Source organism: Alosa sapidissima, chromosome 10 (genome assembly GCF_018492685.1).
Source record: "Alosa sapidissima isolate fAloSap1 chromosome 10, fAloSap1.pri, whole genome shotgun sequence".
In the NCBI taxonomy this organism is placed as follows: domain Eukaryota; kingdom Metazoa; phylum Chordata; class Actinopteri; order Clupeiformes; family Clupeidae; genus Alosa; species Alosa sapidissima.
Window position 1 is genome coordinate 9649398 of NC_055966.1, and position 23352 is coordinate 9672749.

A 23352-nucleotide genomic window follows, 5' to 3' on the forward strand; every position below is an offset into this window, starting at 1 on the left:
CGCAGTGAAACCACTTCAGATGATCCAGAACGCGGCGGCGCGCCTGGTCTACAACCAACCCAAAAGGGCACATGTTACCCCGCTGCTCATCCAGCTACACTGGCTACCTATGGCGGCCCGCATCAAATTCAAGTCTCTAACGCTTGCCTACAAAGTAGTCTCCGGTTCTGCTCCCACCTACTTGAATGCCCTCATACAGACTTACACTACCTCCAGACCGCTGCGCTCCTCTGACGAACGACGTCTAGCTCTACCACCGGTACGCTCAAGCCAATCCAAACTTTTCTCATCTGTTGTTCCTCGTTGGTGGAACACACTGCCAGTTCCTACAAGGGCAGGGACATCCTTTTCCACTTTCAAAAAACTCCTGAAGACCCAGCTCTTTAGAGAACATCTACTCTCATAGCAACACTTACAACAAGTCTTACTGATCCTAGCACTCACCAGCCGTTTTAAACTGACAAGTAACTGTTAAAAACAGCACTCACCGACGCACTTATTCTTACTGTACTCTAATGTTTTTTTAAACTGTCCTAAAATTGTGAGAATTGTTCTAAAACTTACTGTTTACCATGTTGTTAGTCGCTTTGGTTAAAAAGCGTCAGCCAAATGTAATGTAATGTAATGTAATGTAATATTGACATTACGGCCCATGCTAATAATAGCACAAACCGATGAGATAATTTGCTTAGTGCTTATTGATCAAAACAGTCCATTGCCATTTCAGTATTTCTGTCTTTTGTACAATAGATGAGATGAATGTGTCTCTTCAGGTCAGATTCTACCTATCCATCCAACCAAACCCTTCCCCATGTTCAGCACACTTAAGCCGGCACTGAAGAGGTGCACTTTTTCATGAGCGTTCCCCGAGGACTGTAAATTTCCCCAAAATGTATAACTCAATAAAGTACACAACCTCAAGGTTATTTACCGTTTTCTAACGACTATCATCCAGGCCATAATGTGGGGGAAAGAATGTGCACCTTGTCAGCCCATGACACCTACAGGCCAATAAATCTGGAGGATGCCGACGGACCAAAGATGAACGGCCACCTCCTCCCCGGCTACTGTCAAGGTTAGCAAGGGAAGCTTTCCCTGAGATCACATTTTTTTCAGCTCTCTGTCTTGAAACCTGCAACACAGTAACATCTCATGATGACCTGGTGTGAGCATCAGTATCAGCACCACACAGACACACACACACACACACAGTCACCTATCTTCTTTCATGCCCTGTCAAGGAATTCATAGGGGCATGATATATGGGTACAACTCACATGTACACACACATGGTGTGACACACACACACACACACACACACACACACACACACACAAATACACACACAAGCACATCGTGCCCCGTGAGGTTGACCATGACAGAATGACACAGTCTCACACACACACATACACACACACACACACACACACACAGACACAGACACACGCACACACACAGACACATGCACACAAAATGACAACAGAGCAGTAGGGCCCTGGCATTGCTGGACGGCCCGCCCTTGAGGAATTTCAACAAGCTGTTTATTAGGCAGACACAGATCACCCACTGTAATTACCAGTCAGGGTGCTGCATGCAACGCTTTGAGTGATTACCCCAGAGGAAAGAGAGTGGAGGAGAGAGAGAGAGAGAAAGAGTGGGAGAGAGAGAGAAAGAGAGAGAGAGAGAGAAAGAGTAAGAGTGGGAGAGAGAGAGAGAGAGAGAGAGAGAGAGAGAGAGAGAGAGAGAGAGCTGGCTGCCCCGTTTGAGTAATGTCTGCTGGTTGCTGCTCTGCTGACACCTGGACTCTGGAGAGGTTATCAGACCTGTGCACATCCCAAACAAATAAATTCCAGCATCCCGGGTAACAATGTTGTGAAATAATAATAAATAAAAACAAGGTCACAAAGCAAGAGAGAACGCATTAAATATGTTTAAAAGGTAAAATAATAGGATTGCAGATACCCTGGGTGTCGGCATGGTCTATATATGATATTAGGGCCAGTAGGGCTTCCGACTGAACTACATTAATTTGAACTGAAAGAAACATTCGAAATAGACTGCATGTGTTCTTTTTTCATAGAACTCTGCATAGAACTCGGTGTACAACTGCAGGCAGACCAACACGAGAACACTAATGGAGAATGACGCGAAAACAAACTCAGAAGCATGAGACACAGGGGAGAACCCCAAAATGAGCCATCCCACATTATTCCTCTAACATTACCGGACCACACACAGGGCTAAACAACAACAACAACAACAACACACACAAACATGGACACAGTTTCTGGCTGAGTGCAGTGATCTTTAGCCGCAGTCTCTTAACGGCTTCACTACCCATAAGCCCAGCTGCCAGTCGGTGCCTGTGATGTAGTTCACACTGCTACACAAGCTTAAGGGGGACATGAGTGAGATGTCCCCTCTTCCTGGAGAGTGCCTGTTTCATTTCAGTGAGGACTTCCAGGTGGTCTCAGTGACACGACAGAAAAGGGAAGTGTGTATTTTCTCAAGACTAAATTTTTTCAGTATAAAAAGAGATGAGCTAGATATGTGGAGAACCAAGTCAACACACTTGGCTTGCTGCAAGCCTGACAAACTCGGTTACCGACAAATTCAATTTCATTTGCCGGGGTGTCAGCTTGTAGCAAAAGCAGCTTCCCCCTTTTGACAGTTTTGTTGAAAAATTACTGGTGATGTGAAGAGCAAAAAAAAATGCAATGGTAATTGAAATTTCATTTGTGAGAGATTTAAATAATGAGATCCTGGCACTGTAGAGCAATACCCAATGGTGCAATTTAGGTCTCCATTGTGTAAATTATTTATATTCATGTTGATGTTATGTTTCATTGTTTGAGTTACGAGCCCTCTCCATGTGGAATATCTGGTGAGTGTTTGTTGAGACATTAAGAAAGCAACATTAAACCATTTGGGGTATTGGGGGATACCACAACTGGCTATAGCACAACACCCTTTCCACAAAGCCCACTATCCCAGCGACATCTCTGTGACTGGATCAGAGTCCACACTGGTTTGATATGGCATTAGAAATAGCTACAACAGTGTTCCATGTGCTCGTAAACACTTTATTGTTTTGTTGTTTTGTCGGCTTGACTGAGGCAACACTGCTGCGGTCTGGCTCTCTGGGTGTGTTTCTTTCTTTTCTGTTCTGTTTTTTCTCTTTTTTTCTGAAAAAGGGGGGGGGGGGGGGCTGGAGCCTTTTGGCTCAGAGTTAAAGAGACTCCAGTGCCAGCTGAGGCCAGATAGAGAAAGGGAAAAAAGAGAGAAAAGAGAGAGAGAGAGAAACAGCAACAACATGAGACACGCAGCTGTAGGGCCCTGCTTGGGAGATTACGTTTCCTTCCTCCACAGACTTGCTCGATGCGCTTCGCCAGCGCGCTTCACTGAGGCAACTCCGATAGAGATGGCTGGCCACTCTTTTCCTAATCCTCCTCGTGAGACCGCTCATTTGCTGTGGTAATCATGCCATTTAAGGAGCTCAAAATGTTAAGCCCAACCAAAGCCAATGGTAGTAAAGAGACTCTGGAGAGACATCAGAGTTCTACACCAAACTACCTTTACTGAGCCCAAACAGGGTTTACGAGTGCATTACCAAAGAGTGACTAAGAATAAGGTGTAATCTAAGTATTGGTTTGTTTTGACAAAATGTTTTATGGCATTCTTGCTTTATTATTGTGCTTTCTTATGAGGAAACCAAGTCATGGCATATGAACGATGTGTCTGCTATCAAGCTTCTACCCTTAATGGCTCAGCAAGGAATTTGCTTTAAAGCCATCAGGTTGGCTCCTTGCCAGAGCACAATCTCTCCATTAGGGTACATCAAATAAATGCTAAAAATCTGCCTCATTCAAAACTTTACACGTCAGCTTTGGGGAGGCTTAATCCTAAAGGTCCCTCTTCTCCTTTCCTGACACCAGATGTTCAGATGTTCCTCTGTCAGATGAACTTTGACTCTCAACCTAAACAATGTCAGCAACATACATACAAACATGCCGAGGATCCACAGTTACAACACAGTCTGAGAATTCAGCTTGAGAAGAAAAACTCTCTTGTCCTGTCTTTTCTTAGTTCATCCCTCTACTCTCCTGTCCTGCCAATAAAGCGTAACATACATTTCAAATTCTAGGAATCCCTTGAAACAGCTGAGGCTTCGCTTCATCGACTTTATTCTGTTGGGGTTATTCCACATCAGTCAGATATCCTGTTGTCCTCTACACTTACCAATACATCACAACGTAGACAAGGACAAGGTATGAAAAAGAACCGTAGCATTCAATTCAATATTTGAATTCCATCCAGAATTGCTATTTGTGTGTGTCAGGCTAAATCCAAGAAGGATTTCCCCCGTTGCATTACAGCCAAATCCTTTCATTTTTGTTTCTTTTACTCCATTTCATTATTTATTTCTATTGTTTGGCTGTTTCTGAGCAGTCAAAAAAGAACTGAACAAAACGCATAGAAAACCTGCACAGTCTTTCCAAAGAGGAAGCGTGGAAACCATTGAAAACCCCACTGTGCAGGAGCTGGGAATTCTTCCCAAAGCCAGAGGACACTGCATGTTTAGAATTAGGAAAAGCCTGGTAACTATATTCCCTTTTGTCGTCCCTTCGTCAAACTGGCTAATTTACAAAGAGCTTGTGGTCAATCCAGAGCACCACTTAGGCATTAGCAGGCGATCTGGCGTCTGTCGGCCTCTTCTTCAGGGATAATGTGGTGTGTTAGCGAGGGGGGGAAACCTGTACGCTCTGCGGAAGATGCTTGTGATGATCTGATTACTCCACATGTGCCCCATTTGACAAAGACAGAAGGGGGGGGGGGGGGTTGGGTGGAGGAAAGAGGCATTGTAAAGCAGGACTGGATTCATTCAAGAGTTATGGTTCTCGCTGATAAAAAAAAAACATACTATGTTGGTAACACCCACCTGTTTCATATTTTGCCGCATTCAAACTTGGCCCAAAATATCAGCGAGAACAGTAACCCTGAGAGAAAGAGAGGGACAGAGAGAAGAGATAGAGAGAGAGTCTGAGACAGGGTGCAGGGATGGGAGAGAGAGAGAGAGAGAGAGAGAAAGTGAGAGATGAGAGAGAGATGGAGAGATGGACACAGACCACCACCCCTCTTCCCCTCCTCCATCCCTGGGGAGAAACGGTCTACCGGCTGAATTCCAGCAGACTCTGGTCCCTCTGGATATTTGTCATCCCTCATCTCCCCTTTGATCCCCGTGCAAATCTCTGCCTCCCAAAGCTCCGTCTCTCCACCGGCTCCCATCAGCCTTCTCTAATTAAGACCAGGCTCCAGCTCTGGGGCCATGCTGCGCTTTAAAAAAAAAAAAAATTTACATTGCGCCTTCTCTCCAAGTCCAAAAATAATCAGCCTGGGCTCACTTCAGCATGAGCAAATAAGAGAGTATGTGTATGTGCACTCTTGTGTGTTAGAGAGAGACTGGGATTGACAGAGAGAAAGTGAGAGAGAGAGAGAGTGGAAGAGAGAGAAAACTTAATTTGCTTTTCACTTTTGCGCAAGAGTGGACGCTGAACCCTTGATTCTGTGGACACACAGCGATGGGGTCCAGTCTGTGTGCATCACATCCCTCAGAAACATCCCACTGATGCCATTTTACAGTCTTAATTAACATGCATGAGAGACGCAATAATGAGTCTGATTTGGGCCAGAATGAGAAGTAAACAAAAAGCCTGTGATGCATACAGAGGTGGCAAATGTTAGAGACACAAGTACATATTTATCCATTGCACTTACATCACAACAAATCCGCATCCCTTGACTTCACAGCATCTTGTTCCCAGTTTGACAGAATGCACAACGGTTTGAAAAAGCATGCACGCCTCATGTTGCATGGCCGTAACCATGGATACGGCACAGTATCACTGAGAAATTAGTGTCTGAGCCATTTTTCCCCTTCCCTCTGAAAACTGATAAAAAAAAGGGCAAGCAAATGCAGACTTATCAGCAAGCCAGCTTGAAGCACAAAAGACATCTTGAAAAATAAGCCCCATTCAAAGTGCTGCATGTGCTGTGCTCTATACATTACACTGATAAAGAAAGAGTCAATTGTGGGGATCTGGAGACATCCATGGGCCTCTGGTATCTCTTTGCCCTTTGTTATTTGCTTAGCAGAGCGGTCCTCGAGGTGAACCCCTTTGAAGTGTCTTGTGAAGCAGCAAGCACTCCATCAGGAGAGCGTGGGGGGGGGGGGGGGGGGTGTATAAATCCGGAAGAGATGCAGTAAAACACAGAGGCGCGCACTGCCCGCACCCTCTCCCTTGTCCATTATCCGCTATCTCCGTGTCGGACGGGGTCACCTCATTTCACGTCTCCCCCACTCTGCTGGCTCTGACCTTCCACTGAACAATGGAGGCCATGACTTTCTGCATGGCTGATGGAATCTCAGCCACCACAGTTCAGTCACCCTCTCTCTCTCTCTCTTTCTCTCTCTCTCTCTCTCTCTCTCTCCCTTTATCTCTCTCTCTCTCTCTCTCTCTCTCTCTCTTCCTCTCTCTCTGCATATCTGTCGGTTCCCTCTAGCCATCCATCTCTTTCTTACTCTTTCAGCCACTCTCTGTCTATGTCTGTGTCTCTTTCTTTAATGTCCAGTTTTGCCAGACATGGATGACGCCTTGTCCTCTATACTAAAAGATAACTTCAAGGAAGAGTTCCATTGAACCAGAGCATTTAGCCAAGGATAATACTGTGTCTGTTTCTAGGAAACCAGGCCTTAATGTTCTGTTCTTTATTCTGTTCTCCGTCTCTCTTCTTTTCTCCCTGTCTGTCCATCACTCTTCCGGATTCCTTTAACTACTCTGCCCCTGTCCCTTTCTCTTTCTCCATTTTCTTCTGTCTATTCTTGGTTTATTTCTCTCTTCCACTCTTCTGTATCTTTGCCTGTCTCCATTTTTTCTCTCCCCCTCTCTCTCTTTCTCTGCTACCAGGCTCTCCCATCACCCCTTATAGTCCTGATGAAACTCTACATGTAAAGCATTATATGTTTTTGCACATTCTTTGACAAACCCTCTTGTGGCTGTTCCCCCTATGCTTTCAATTCTGAAGCTGCCCTGCATTGTTAGAAATACAAAACAGCTGTATGTTTACCTTGTTTATAAATGTTTTGTTTGCAAATGAGATTTCTTTCACAGCCCTGGGATTTAACTGGGGCTGTTGGCATAAATTTTGAAAGGGGAAAAAGAAGATTAATAGCAAATTAGGTGGATCAGATAAATAATGATATTCAGCTTTGGAAATCAGAATGTTTGATTTCACAAGACTTTGATGCTTTGGGGTACGTAGCAGCAGAGCAAGATGTTCTATGGAATATTACTGGCAGGAATGTTGTGGAAATAACAGAGCTGGAGGCCAGCTCATTAATTACACTGCATAAATTGGATAGAAATGTTCCATTACTGTATGCCTGTGATCTTGCCAAGATTCACAAAGTCCTGATAAATAAAAATGAAAGTTACTGTTCAATCTGAGAGACAGGGCTGGACGTGTTTTATGTCGAGCCCTGAAGGGGAAAGTGTATTGACAAGAGAATTCTGTTGTTGTCTGAGCATTCCAACGTTGTCACTGTGTGGAGGGAAATTGGGCGTATGCTTACACGTAGGCTACAAGTATGTATGTGTCCAAAATGACAAGCTGCCACCCCTCACTCTCTCTCTCTCACACACGCACACACACACACATGCACACACATACGCACGCACACACGCGCGCACACACACACACACACACTCTTTCTGAGTCTTCTCTCTTTCTCTCTTTCTTGCATTGTACTGAAATGACCCACACATAGGGACACATACATTAATATGCAAGTGTGCATACAAACACACCATGATGAATTCTCACAACAGAAAATGAAAACATACAGTACTTGCTGCATAAGCTGCACAACTCCATTCTGTTTCCATACATCTATTACAACACAGCATAAACAACCCTTGCACGAATAGTCTGTGATGACAGCAATTCCCTTGTTGAAACCACGTCATCCCCCTCCTCAGTTATACGATACACACCGGGGAAAAAAAGAATTGCAAAAATGACAAGCAAAACATTTCCAAGAAAGAGGAGGATGTCACTGTTCTCAATTCCTATCACTGTAAGAAGATAGCATTGCATTGTGACGACACCACAGCCTATGGGAGCGAAACAAAAAAGCACACTTGTCCCAGCCAACCACATCATCGCACTCTGACGGCGATCTGGTCTCCATAAAGCTTACATAACCAGACGCCATTATTCATCTAGAGCAAGCCACGTGTTGGACTAATTGACAATAATGGCGACATTTAGGATAAAGTGTAGTAACTGTGGAAACCAGCAGACTTTCCAGATGTTTGTCTTATCCTGCATTCGTGGCTCATTCCCTCAAGAGAAACACACTGTGTTTGGATTCAAATCTGGCACATTCCTGGATAGTCTGCCTCACCTGAGATTTTTCGTAATGAGCCGGAAACTGCTGCACGAGGTCTGACGAATCCAAATGTGTGTGTGAAGCTCTGAATTATGTACGACTTACATAACGTGCTCACATTTGCACCACAGTTGCTCTTCCTGACTTGTAACCTATCACACGCAGAGAGTCTGTTCCATCACCTACGAAAATGTGTTCAACTTATGTTTTTTTTTTTTGCTTTGATGCTTTTGCTTTGTTGTTTCCTAATCCTCAATAATCCTGCATCATATTTACAAGCAATACTTCACTTTGATCCAAAGCTCAATGTCGGCTCTCCTGCTCAGCAGCCCTCCCCATATGCAGCGGTTTTGGGGTTGCAGGCAGCAGGGGCTGATGAATGGTGGGACCTTCTGGCCCGAGACGGGGCTGTATTCAAAGCAGGCGGTGGAGGGGAGCAGGGAACGCGCGCACACGCAGTAGGGTAATAACAACCTCCTCACAATTCATCACGCAAACTTGTCAGAGCGGCAGCTCTCCCTGCCACGAAAACCTTGCGCCACGCATTCTTAAGCGACGTTTTGTTTCTTTCTTCTATGTCCATTGTCCTGATTTTCTTTCTTTTTCCCTGGCTCTTTTGAGTACATTTCTCTTATGTAAGGTATTGACACACACAGGGATGTGTGGGTTGTATGGTGGGGCGTGCATTAGCGGTGGGGAACGTATCAATCATGAAATGCCACGGCCGAAGCCCATCCATTTGGAGGCCATCTGCGGCGGCTTAAACCAAACCACTGCTGGGTTTGACACTAGCCAGCACTCGCAATGTCAGGGTAAGGTCACCACGTTACTGGTCACAGGGTCACATCTGAAGAGAGAGAGAGAGAGAGGGAGAGGGTCACATCTGAAGAGAGAAAGAGAGAGAGTTGAGGAATAAACAGAACAATGGAGAGAAAGAAAGATTGGAAGGAAGGACGGATGGAAGGAAGAAAGAAAGACAATTACAGAGATTTCCTCAAGGAGAACTGGATCTCGCAAGTGTTAAATTAGAGTGTGTAAGAGAAACATCTCAGGTGGGAAGATCCTCGGCAGATGATCTGTGCCGAATGCGAGAAATGGAACAGTTTCCTCCAAACAGCAAGCACTGCCCATTATGAGGACATACTGTGCTGTTCCGGTGAGCGGCGGTACCTGGGCTAAGGGAACGCAGTGGTGAGAGGAGGGAGACGAGGGAGGAGAGGGGAGGCGGAGGAGTAGTTGAAGGGGGTGGGGTGGGGTGGGGGGCGTTCATTACACGCACCAGTGCTCCCAACACAGGCCTGTCTCCCAGCACAAACCATCACTCACACGCTGCCTGTTTCTACTGGAGGCCAAGAGACACGAGCCATCACTCTTACACACCTGTCCCCTATGGGGCCAAAAGCATGCCTCAGCTCCATATATGCAACAACAGACACACACACACACACGTCTGCAGACACTGAAACCCAGACATGGTGAAAACACACATACATATATAATGTTTATGAACAGATATGCCCAGGAACATGATATACACACACACAAGCACACAGACACGAGTGGCACATGCATGTCTCCCATAACTGGCATGACTGCACTACTCTCTCCCTCGAGTGCAAATGCAAACCAGACAAAAACAGGTTAACAGCCATTCCTGTGACCAAGAGGCGCTATTTACCAGTGTCTGTTGGTTACAGCAAAGCCCTGATGACATGACAGTTAGAAATAAATTGATTAATCAATGAAACGTCCATTTCCTTAAATCAGTTCGCCGACTCTGAGGTTATCACCAGCTCATTGGTATTGACGATACCACAGAGGATTTGGCTAAATTGAATCAATGTTTGACTGGATCAAGTCAGCCCCGATTCAGGTGAGGCCTGATGAATTGCTCCCCGGCCGTGTGGCCACAAACCCGGATGGAATCCTGGAGCAGATAGCATTACAAGCGAGCACATCATCATTCATTATTACGGCCTGGCCATCAATACCTGATTACCTCTACTGTCTAGCGAGAAACAGGAATAGGAATCCACTCCTCAGTAAAGGAGAGCTTATGGTGGACAGCTTCCATAGGTGGTGTGTGTCGGAGTGTCTGTTGTGTAGTTTAAGCTTTGGCACGGAGATCATCATTGCATTAGCTGTGTCCCAGGTGAATGGTGTACAGCTGTGTCCTTGAACAAAGCACTTAACCTGAAATTACTTTAGCCATTAGAAGGCATTAGAAAGAGCACGTTGTGGCTGAACGTAGAGCGTGTTCACCAGACAAATATCAATCTTTAATTGAAAGTCACGCAAGGAAAGAAAAAGAGGAAAAAAGCAGCAATGCCATGGTTTAATTTGACTTGATTTGTTGAACGAGATCTTTTAAAGCACTATGTGAGTGAGCGTAAGTGGAAAGAATGAGGTCAAATGTGGTCCTGTCGTGATAGGAGAGAGAGAGAGAGAGCAAGCGGCACAACTGTCATTAGAGCTGCCAGTTCTGTGCGCGTGGCTCTCCGTGCCAGCGTTTCCATGGCGTGCTCTCGACTCGCCTTGTCCGATAGAGGCCGTGTCAGGCGCGGTTTCTGGGATCCAGCTTGAGCCGTCGCTGCTGCTGAGCTCTGGAGTCACCCGGCCAAAGACAGGGCTCTCCATACCCACGCAGCCTGTACATGTGGCACTCTTCAGCTGGCTTCAAAGGGAAAAGTCCAACAATCAACATGCAGAAAGTGAAAAAGATCTTGCTAAAGAACTTACTCGTGGTGAGGGAATGCACAACCAAACAGAGGTGCTGGCCAGGAAATTGGCTGCATCTGGTACCCAGAATGCCCTTGGCTACTTATCTCAGTGCATGTCACTTATTCACTTAACCCTGGCGAAGGCTATTGCTGAAACGTCCATTATGAATAAATAGTCTAAGAGACAAGTGTGTGTGGTTACTCTTCCTTGGTTAAAAAAACATATTTATAAAAGAACTCAAATCAAATTAAACATAGATCATAGCAAGAACACACACACACATACATGTATATACATATGCGTTCTCTAGTTTTTATTATTTGAACCAACTGAAAAATGTAAGGCTTTTCTAATGATGTTATTATGTCCCTGTAATAAAGAGAGTAGGCTTGAGCTCCCATGCTGAATGCTACTCCCTGAACACCCTTCATTCCATTAGCTTTAGCTCATTAGCCCCAGATGTTTAGCACATTTGCGTCTGGATGATGTTCACTCACCTGTGACATGTTTGAGATATTTTATCAGTGACACAGAGTCTGTGGAAAGTAGAAAGGCCTTGTTCTGTGCATTTTCATAATGATGGTTTAATATGTACAACAGTGTTACCACAGTTTTGTCACATTAATCAAAATTCTAACTGAGCATGTATTAATGTATTATTATAGGCCTACTATAGAGAGCAAACAACTGTGCTTTTCCTTGCTTGCATTTTTTGTGTGGTTATTTATCAAGTAGCATAACAAAGCACTCCACCTCATTAAAAATTGATTGCCCTGATGGAGAAAGATAGATGGATTGACGCAGAGAGACAGAGAGATAGCAAGCGAGAGAGGCAAAGTATCTCCTTGGCAATGCCGAGGTCATCTATCTGCTGCGGACTCCATCAGCTTTGAGCAGAGATTACTCCACAGATGGGTTCGGCAGAGAGACAGTCGTCGGGACTTACTGTCAGCCAGCTCCATCTTGATTATGAGGTCAGAAGTCCCCTAGACAAAATTAAACCCCGTCCTTCTGCTTGGAGATGACTAAGAGACCGGCACACGGCTGCGTGTCGATGCCTTTCTCGTCCTGCCGTTGATCCTGCCCGGTGTTGTGTGTCTGGTTGTCAGCCGTGACTCAGCTGGTGGAGGTATCAGCCGCGTCTCCTCCATGCCCGCCGGATATCCAAAGTCATCGGGGAGCAAGATGCCTTTTCTACTTAGTCTTATCTCGTCTTCGTATCCACACTGCGTCGCACACGGCACCACCGGTCTCATATTGACACGACACATTTGTTTTGGCTCCGCTAGCGGAGGATTGCTCGCCATCCTGGCCCCTCCAAATCCACTGGGGTGACTCAGTAACACCTCATTCCTTTCTGGCTTAATCTCCATCTTTTTCATACAAACCACCGCCACCACCGCCCCCATCCTCTTCAGAAAAAAAAGTACTCCTCATCGGGTAATCCAGACGAATTGGGAGTGTGTGTGTGTGTGTGTGTGTGTGTTTGTGTGTGTGTGAGGGAGGATTACCTGACCCCACAGCTGTGAACATTGGATAAACAGCCTAAAACTCTCCAGGGATTGAGGGGGAGTCTCATTGGCATGTCTTAATTCCTCTTTCAATCCACACTTAACCAACAATCTAGTCAAAGAGAAGCAGAGGAAGCAGCTGAGACCTGTGCAGCTGGAACTGCTAGAGGACACAGACGCAGATAAAGACCTGAAGCATGAGCTAAATCCATTACATATCAAAACCCGATTGTGAGACTGTCGGAATTACAGTACATATGGCTCGTTTTTATGACCTCTTGGATGGTTAGCGGGAGCTGAAGTCTGCTCAATGTCTGGACTTGTCTGGATGCCGCCTGAATGTGTCAGAAAAAATGAGATATGTAAGGGTAAACGATGATTTGTCTCACTGTTGTAACATCACATGTCCTTTGTGGTCTATCAGAGGCTTTGTGGAAGAGAGAAGCAGATACCACACATTCACTTAAGAGATTAGTACTGTATGACGTATCTCCCAAAATGAGTGAGCAACTGTGTGTGAACAGAATAAAGTGAAATGAGGAGTCATTCATTTGTTTGCTGTCATCACCAGACGTTAGTACTGGCAGAGTCGGCTTTCCAGGCAGGAATAAAAATGTACAGCTGTCACAGTCAGAGCTGATAATAGACAGCAAAACATGATAAAACAAAATTTCCTTTAGGTAAAGTCTTTTTTTTACAGTCTTTCATATTTCCTACTAGTGGAATAGACATAATTTGTGATCGCTTGTGTCGGTTCTGAAACTCTGTTTGCCAAGTTACTTGAGCACATACCAGATTTCTTGGACACACGCCAGCTGTGTTCACTATGACAACCAATATCAGCCAAAACAGCATTTTGCACTTCATATAGTCCTCTCTGCTCACCTGGTGTGTGATATAAGGGACTAGGACTGTGTGTACAGGTCATTCTCAGGACTACTATTATATATGTCTCTAATCACAGTTATTATGTCAGATGAGAATAATGTTCATGACTTCACCTTTAAATTATAGCAGAACCTCTCCAATGAAAACACAGTACATTTACACTATGTGCACTGTGGCTTTGATGAATCCTGACCTTTGACGTTGAAAAACAGCCCCTGCATGTACACATGTAAAGCACAGTCCTCATCGATTGCAATGCTCATAAACTGTTTGACCCGCAGGCACTAACTCTGATTAATTTCCCTTCCCGCAAACTGCAAATAGTGTTTTTAATAAGCTACTCTTGTGAGCCGTCTATGAGACAGATAGAAGCCACTTCAGATGCTGGAGGACCGGGCAGTGCACTTCTCCGACTGTAATCATATGTTAATCAGATACCAGACCGCATGTAATGGAAGGAGACCATCTGACTTCCACCGGCGTGCTGCTGATGCCTGGAGAGAGTGTATCCCCCCCCCCCCAAGGATGGCACCGTGCATTAATTATTTACACCGTAAAGGCTCTGTCTCGAACTGATAAATGCGTGTTTTAAATTCCCGAGAGCTCCTGGTGCAATTTCGTTCTGAGTAAAGAGCACTGTTGCTCAAGTTATCATCCACTTTATCTCCCCTGGCAACTACCATCCACACACACATTAAAAAACAAACCATAGCCTTGCCACTAAATGTAGAAAAGTGCATGGTACCACAGTGAGAGGCACTGTATTTGTTGGAAGTGATATCATAAGAAGGAAATGCTTTACAAATGAGAGACTCTCTGCGTCCTCAACTGTTTGTGTATGTGAGTGAGTGAGTAAGCGAGTGTATGTGTTTGTGTCTTTAAGCGTATCTAACAGAAAGAGACACCAATACACCGCATGGGAATAAACCATTCGTCCCCTATCTCTGTGCAGCCATTGGTTATACCAGTGAGAAGTGGGGTGTCACAAATCAAATCATTCAAATAACAGTGATGCTCAACAACAACAACAGCAAATTCATTGCATTCATTGCAAACAGGGAACGCCCTGTATCCACAAGTCTACACATCTGCACTGACTGAGGCTTTCTCTAAGGCGTCTATCTCTCTGTTGCTCCACATGCCAGTCACACCTCCACCGCCCCCCAATGCTTATCACAAAATTAGCCTCGGACACCTCGAGTCACCGCCAACGGCGCAGCAGGCACAGCAGTGGGGCCCTCCGTCGCCGTGACCACGAGACGTCTCCTGTCCTCCTCTCTTTGAAGATGTCCGATGTGTCCGCCCTTCCCTCCGCTCTCCTGCAGCTGCCACGCTGCTCTTCAGGTAATGGAAGGCTCGCTTATCTCGCCCACCTCATTTCACCAGCAGCGGCCCGCCTTACCCAAAGACACGGTTGCCCTTTTCCTTGACGACGCTGTCACAGTGTGTGTGTGTGTGTGTGTGTGTGTGTGTGTGTGTGTGTGGGTGGGTGCATCTCTGTGTGTCTTCTGCCACTCTTTACATATTCGCCACGGCAATCAAGTGAGGTAATTAGACGCGCTGGTACCACCGGTGATTAGAACGAAGGGGCCTCCAGAGACAACTGCTCTACTTAAAAAACATGGGGCATTATGATAATATCCTGAGCTATTTGGCTAATTAAACCTATGTGAAGTACCTCTGCCGAGTACGTTCACAGACACACGCTGACGTACAATGGCTAGTTAAGCGATGCACCGAGTCTTTAACACTGGGTTTTTCACCTGCCTACCCTGATCCATTACTGATCTTTTCCCTGGTAAAATGTTTCTAAAATGGGTTGAGGGAAGCTCTCTACTTACTGAAATACTCCCAGAGTTCCCTTTTCCCTTTCACTTTGAATCCCCTTGCCACCCTGGCAGAGTGTGAATATCAAAGACCTTTTTCAACTACAGTGATGTTGTTAAAGCAATCTAGACATCTGAGGACTTCTGCAACTAATTTTGCATAAGCTCTGAAGAGAATATGCAGCCCTGTAGTCGATGATATACTGTAATCTTGCATAAGCTCTGAAGTGAATATGCAGTCCTGTAGTCAATGACATACTATAATTTTGCACAAGCTCAGAAGTGAATATGCAGCCCTGTAGTCGATCACATACTGTAGCTGAAGTGTAGAAACCTGTTCAACTCCCTGACAATAGATTGACAAAATACAATCTTTGCTCAGCTGTTGAAAATTAAAATTAGCATTTGTATGCCTACACTTATATTGACAACATGATGAAAGCACAAACATTTAATCAATCATGATCAAATGTGTAAATGCTACACATGCTCTTTTTAGTGGACTTAGGCAGTTAAAAAAATCCTCCAGTACTGTGGAGCTACTCCAGTGACGATCTGAAATGTTCCCCTCAGCAATTCGCAGCTCTGAGACATTACTGGCACTGGGGTTGTACCGAACTCTAGAATAAATGTTGGCACTTTGAAGGAAATGGAATTTCTTCACATCCATTTTTCACTTGACTACAGATCTGCTGATAGCTTACTTTTACTGAACTGTTCCCCCTGAAAACCATACACACCAACACACACACACCCGACACACACACTCAGACACAAAAACACACACACACACAGACAGGGCAGACGGTGACATGAGACGGTATCTAATCATAGTGTGCTACCTTTTCATTCCTGTTCTCATGTGAAGCTCATAACTGTGGCAATGTGTGTGCAATGATACATGAAAATATATTTTCTGATATCTGAGTATGATATTAATGGTAGGAATACACATGTGCCTTGTATTGCCATACCAAGGCACACAGAGAAAAAAACACTGACTTCTATCCTAAAGCAAAAGGCAGATAAATGAAAGATCACTTCCGCAGAATTCAGTGAGTCAATCCATCAGTGAACACAGAGACCTGTGCATTGTCCTCTGTGAGGGAAAAAAAAACGTTCAAAACGTACACATTCCAGCTTTGTGTGACAGCGACAGATGGCACATCCAACGTTAGCAATGTGTGAGAACAAGAGAATGGGGACCCGTGGATAACCGCCAACACAAATGAAAAAGGGTGCAGAGAAAACAAACAACGCCCACACAGTGGTCCAGCAGACGCGTGCAGCTTGTTGGATGACATCCGTTTACTGAATCAAATCCAAGGTCCTGTAACTGACATGCCATTAGGACCTATATTTTTTATGAACTGAAGAAAGGTATTTGGTGTTGGTGCCACCAAGGGCGAGACTATGAACTCTCAGGAGAACAAAAGGATTTGGCCATAAATAAACATAGCTGAATTATTGTGGTTGTTTCTATGGTACTTATTTGCTAGATGACACATAACCCGTTAGTTTACACACACACATTTTAAATAAAAGCTATGAGGATGACTAGTGACACGTGTGTTTACTGTATATGTCCTTCACATGAGTATGGCATCAAAATCCATTTGAAGGTGATACCAAAACGACCACAAAACATACACACAAAAAGGCAAATTGTTGCACAGTGATGATTTAACTGCAATGATTACATGTTCTCATATGGCTTGTCAAGCTGCCAGTCTGCATTGGGTGAATCCATGGAGAAATATGAGGCTTTAGGGCTAAATCAGAAATCATGACAATCAACCAAACTCCACTTTTGCCCTGGGCCATACCTTTCCATGACAAAAGAGAATCACCCTAGACCCCCACTTATATTGGCCACTCCAGCTGTGCTACTACTGCCATCTGCTAGAGATGACCGGTACTGCACCCAAACTGATCTGATCTTTAGTTTATTTGAGGGCGTGCATTAGGGCTGGGCGATATGGACCAAAACTGATATCTCGATATTTTGGGGCTGATTGGCGATATACGATATCGATACGATATTGATATTTCAAACAGAAAGAGCGAAGTGCTTCATATATTCACTCAACACAACAATTATGACAACACAGCCGGTTTTAATTATATTCATTTCAGACTGCTCTAACAGAGCTGTGCAAAAAGGTGTAAACAATAACGTATACCAATAGGCATACAGTTGCTCTGAGGGCTGTGCAAATAACAATATTCGGTCGACCCTGATTGGCAACACAGGCCTACAGCTTTACAATAAAGGTAACACAAAACATAGGCTACCGTTAAAAGCCAATATAATAAACCAATTGGCATACAGATAGAGCTGTGCAAATAAGAAAAAGTAGGCTACACAGCACATACCTGTTTGTAAATATTTAACTGCACAAGGAGTAGGACTGGCCGATATGGACCAAAACTGAGATCCCAATATATTTTGGAGCTGATTGGCGATATACGATATATATCGATATTTTAAACAGAAAGAGTTAAGTGTTTCATATTCACTCAACCAGCTTTAATTATAATGATTTCAGACTGCTCTAACACAGCTGTGCAAAAAAGTGTAAACAATAACATAGGCCTACAATAGGCATAGGCTACAGTTACTCAAACAATGTTACTCATAACAAAAGCCCAAAAGTTGACCCTGACTGACAACGCAGGCCTACATTGTACTGCACAATGCAATATTTTGGGCACAAAAATATTAAAAAACCTGCAGTTTTGTCACACAGTTTTTTTACCCGTAAGGGTTTGATAGGGCCTAGATGACAAGCAAATGTAGCCTATGATGGCCTAGACATGTTGCTATCAACAACAAAAATAGTTTTAAACAATTAGGCTACTTAAACAACGTAACTGAGTCACTCATCAAGAGTGTGATAGACGCTACCGTCGTTTTGTATGCGTTCATTTTTGCATGTTCCGGTTCGTAAGAAAAATCCCTATGCACGATTGAATGGGGTTTCAGGCAGGGGCGCCTGCAGGAATTAATGCTATAGTACGCACACCCATCACCCCCCCCGGAAGAAAAAAAAAAACGTTCACGCGTGGACAGTAGGCCTATTTTCCTTTATGTTCGTGCATACATAGCATAACAACATCCACATGCAATAATGCAACAACGTCTACAATTACCTATTCATTTGGGCAACTTTATACATCCCTATACAGGCTAAAGCTACCTTTAGTTGTGTTATAGCGTACTGTAACGTCTGGCTTTAAACAGCTGTAATGCAGTTGTTCTGACAAGCACACCAATTGCTTAGCCAACCTTGTTCTTGCCCATCTTGAATAGCTCCTCTAGCTTTGCTGCCTCCATCCTTTCTGTTTTCGTTGTTTAAACTTGTGATATCCATGATTGAGTTGAATTAGCTCAACGTTGTGTGCTGATAACCATATAGAAAGCCGAGTAAAAGAAAACAACTAGCCTATGCGTGCCTGCGTGCGTATTCTCTCCTGCTCAAACATGTGTGCGCGTTAATTTTGATAATTGCTCACTAACTTTACTTAATAGAAAACTGTAAATAGCCTGATGGCATGCAACTAATGGGATACTGTGCATAGTTGGAAAGGTATGGTAGGCCAATATGGTGTGAATATACACACACACAAGGTAAATTTTCTCTCGTTGTTGCGTGATGGTACGCACAGTGCGTACGGACGTACACCTGCAGGCGCGCCTGGTTTCAGGAATCATAAAAAATGATGCCCCTAACTGCTCGCGAGTCCCCGCGTGCATATCCTCTTAATAAAATCAGCGTGTAGGTTGTCTCCCTGAGGACTTTAGATCTGCTACTGTATATCGCTAAACGCAAGCATTCAGCAGTGTATTTAAATAGCTAGGCTATGTACCAAAAATTACATTTTACCGTGAGTCGAAGAGCTGTAAACAGTGTTGTAACTTAAATCTGCGTGTACAAAACCGCTTGGAGTTCCAGTGGAATTTTGATTTCACAACGAGAATTCTCGGTCTAGCCGTTGATGTGCCGACGGAATAGGCATCAGCACCAACCTCTGATCAAGGTAAACAAAATCTGACTCAGTGTCCGTCATGTTTGAAAGTTTGTCGTGCTGCGAGGGAGAACGTGCACACGCAGGGGCGCAGTTGAGCAGAGCTGCGGCTATCTGAATGGTCTGAACACAGAAGAGCAAGTGGCTTTGATAAAATGGCCCATTATTTGACATAATACAGGTATTGCGATATTGTCTCAACTACATATCGTTTTCAAAAATATATCGGTCATAGTCGTAATACCGATATATCGCCCAGCCCTAGCGTGCATACTTCAGTGAAAAATGTACTTTTATGAATGTTGTCATGCTTACACAAGGTGTAACACTCTGATGTATTAGATCAAGGTCTCACAATGTTAGGCAAGTTTTGCGTGCAACCACACATTTCTAACATGTTTAATGGCGCTTTGTAATACTCTCCATCTTACTCTGCATTTCAGGAATATTTTTGTCTGCACTGTTCTTTACAGCTGCTTGATTCGATCAATTCTGGAAAATACTGTTTGGAAAGAAAATATGTCCAGAGTGAGATTCAACAACAGCTATCAGTTGTCAGGTATCATAGTGGTTACCAGTGTACCAGACACAGCACCAAGAGTGTGCATTTTTGGTTGACATCATGTCAAAAATATAGCCTAATTCTTTAAGTTAAACAAGACAAAAAAGAAACAGTATGATTTCAATTCACACATACTGTACACACGTAGCCTACTTCTGGGAGGTTGTTACGTCGTTACCTTACCTTTGTTTTCTTCTGTAGTTTGCCAGCTGAAGAGCAGAGGACCACTGGACCCATGCCTGCATGCCATGTCAAATCCTCCTTTGGTCAGCTGGACTCACTGCAGCAGCTGGCTGGCTGCAGAACATTAGTGGTATCTATCAGTAGCAAAATTGTACCCCAATTACGCCAATCCTTTGCTAAATCAACTTCAAGCCCTCCATATGGAGAGCTTATCAGGTCAACAGGTACTCTAATAGTATAGCCTACCATTACCAGAAATTCAGAACAGTCCCTCTTATCGTCACCTCTTTACGAAACCTATTTGCTCCAAGAATAGTCTCTAGGGTCACGCTGAGGGGTCAACACAGGGTTACCTCGGGTGAATTAGTGTAATAAGCAAACACAATTTTATCCACATTGTGCAATCGTTACTCTAGCTCAGGTCCCCTTTATGGCCAGTGTTCATGGCTCCCCAACTGGTGGAAATGTCAGATCAGATAAGTTCATCAAAAGCGGATATCCTTTGATTGCTGTAAACACTGGCTCGCCCTTCTGGGGTGGGGGTTATGATGCCATTAATAGGCTAACAATGACAATCTCTGCTCCATACAATTATAGTGTAAGATAATTGTCCACAGTACAGGCTGTTCTATGAAATTGTCATGTGTTTGGGAAAGATGTCAAATGGAAAAGAGCAGACAAATGTTATTTATTGTCACAATTATTTGGACAAAATGAATACTGTTCTGTGTGAATTTAATTAATTTTCCACATGTCTCCCAGTGGGGCCATGTCCTGATACCAAAAATAGGATATAGTTTAAGATGAACATCTGTTTCAAGGAACAATCTGTTTCATGCTAACATCCAGGAATTACTTCCCAAAACTATTGTTATGCACTTTCTAACTTATTTTCAAGAACACAGAGAGTTCTAGGCTAGTGTGTTTTATTGTAGCCTGTGCTGGTAGGCTTCATATCCTGATTTTGATAAAATGAGTCATTACAATGATAGGGTATGTTGTAATTATGATGAAATGGCTCATTATCAGAGGACATATTATCAATGGACTCACAGTAATTGCTTGGTACACGTATCAATAATTGCGGAGTGTAAACAAACCTGCCATGGGAAAATAGCCTACTTGACTCAATTTTCAAATTTTCACAGAAAAAGTTTATCAGACGTTGGGAATATATCCTAGGCTACACGATCACCGACGAACAACCAGAGGTGAAGGTTTATAATAAGGCATGCTTATTAGTTGCATGCCGTTCTGATTCAAAATAATTCGATAGCGCATTTCAGGATGCTCGGGCTATAGGGCTTAATTATTTTCCGATATTTGTTTCACTAGCCACTCCGCCCAGCAACTGTGGAGTCGATTAGCCAACGTAGGATACTATAAAACGACTAAATGAGTTTAGAGTTTTAATATAAAACGGATAACGCACTGCAGTAGGTTAATGAAATAGACTTACCTCGGGTCAGGAGCGAGATGGTATCTGAAGTCTCATGAGCTCGAGCGCATTAATATTCTAATCGTCATCAGCCTGCCGTCTCCGATCATTATCTGTATAGGTGAATGAATAAGTGCATCCAGCAACAAGATCAAGGGCTTTGGATAAGTAAGGACATTTCTTCACTTACGATTAGTAAGCTGTCGGTGTTTCGTGTAGGACTGGTTAGGCACGTGCCTTATCGACTCCAAATGTAGGGATAGGCTATCTTTACACTCAACTGGTGTCATCGATTCAAAACGTGTCTGATGTTTTAAGTCAAATTCAGGTCAATCAGGTTTTTCTCTTGTAACTATCTTATTAACTTAAAGAGATTTAGTTATTTTATGACAAACACCTATCATTAGGCTGACTGGATTTTCCTGTTGTTACTTAACATTAACATAGCCTACTGTATAGCCTAGTACACAACATAAAGCAGGAATGCAAACATTGGCTGGTCTTCATCTGCAATTAAACCTAACAAGCTATGTACAACCCATCAACAAAGCAGTGCTGTAGTCAAGGAGCAGAATTTGTTGTAAATATGATCCAAAACATAAAAACTGAGATTATAGGCTTACAGTTATCTCACCACGCCTGTCATCACTGTCATGCCAACCAGACCTTTTGGAGTTCACTAGTCCACAGTCCACCTAGACCATGTGTGTGTTTGTATGCATGTGCAAGGTGACAGAAGCTTTTCCCCCCTTCAAGTTTTTGTGATAGAAAGGAATTCCTGTGGCCATCTTTCGTAAAACCACCAAAAAGTTGTGATGATTTCATGTGAAGTTGTGTAGCTCAACATACAGTTTGTTAATTTGATTACAGATATGTTATATAACAAGCTTCAAAGCTTATCATGCTCAGTATCAGTGAGTATTGATATCCATGGGCAACAGGCCCGCCCCTCCCATCTCTCATCTGTTCACCTTGCTCTTAATTCATTCATTCTCTTATAGAGTTATGGTTTGTATGTTTATGACTTTTGTTAATATGAAAAGGCATTATTTTCATAGTTGATATAGGATATTGTTTGTTATTATTACTATTATGCTTAATGTAGGCTTTTTTCCCCAACTTCATTTGATACTATCAACTAGTGTTCATAAACTATAAGACCCTCTGGTCAAAAGCATCTGCTAAATACCATAATAACCATAACCAGTAGATAAGATCTTTGAGATACAGTATGATATAGTAGGTATAGATAATATACAGTTCACTCACACCATATAACACAACATCAGTAGAGTAAAGCTACATGTCTCACAATAGTCCAATCCTAGATCCCATTCCTTATATCGGTATTTTGACTGACTGGATTGCTGTTTGCAATGTATGAGATGTGATATAGATCTGTGTGTGTGTGTGTGTGTGTGTGTGTGTGTGTGTGTGGTGTGATCAACACGCCCTTGACATCTCACTGGCCCTAGCCTGTCACAGCAAAGTCTACCTGTTTATAATGGCAGAGTCTTTGGTCAACTGAAGCCTGAGCAAAGAGCAGACAGACCCCCTCCCTGGCCACCTCGTCACTTGGCGTTAAGCTGACAGCATTGTCACAGAGGACACACGTTTGAGAGTGACACGCCAACAACAGCCAAGTTGGGAGATGGCTGTGAGTGTGACATTCGGGTGACAATGCCTTCAGACGTTCGCAGAGACGATGTAATGTGTCATCTAGCCCCACCTTGTGTTCAAATCTG

The 23352-nt window shown here is 43.7% G+C and overlaps 1 protein-coding gene across 1 annotated transcript in view; it reads right to left on the bottom strand.

Moving 5' to 3' along the window:
- Positions 1–20241, bottom strand: part of znf385d (zinc finger protein 385D) — a 71646-nt gene extending 51405 nt beyond the window's left edge. The window contains exon 1 of the mRNA XM_042107398.1: positions 20170–20241. Coding sequence (XP_041963332.1) covers positions 20170–20236 — 67 coding nt within the window. The 5' untranslated portion in view covers positions 20237–20241. The remainder of the gene's footprint in view (positions 1–20169) is intronic.
- Between the last annotated feature and the right edge of the window lie 3111 nt (positions 20242–23352).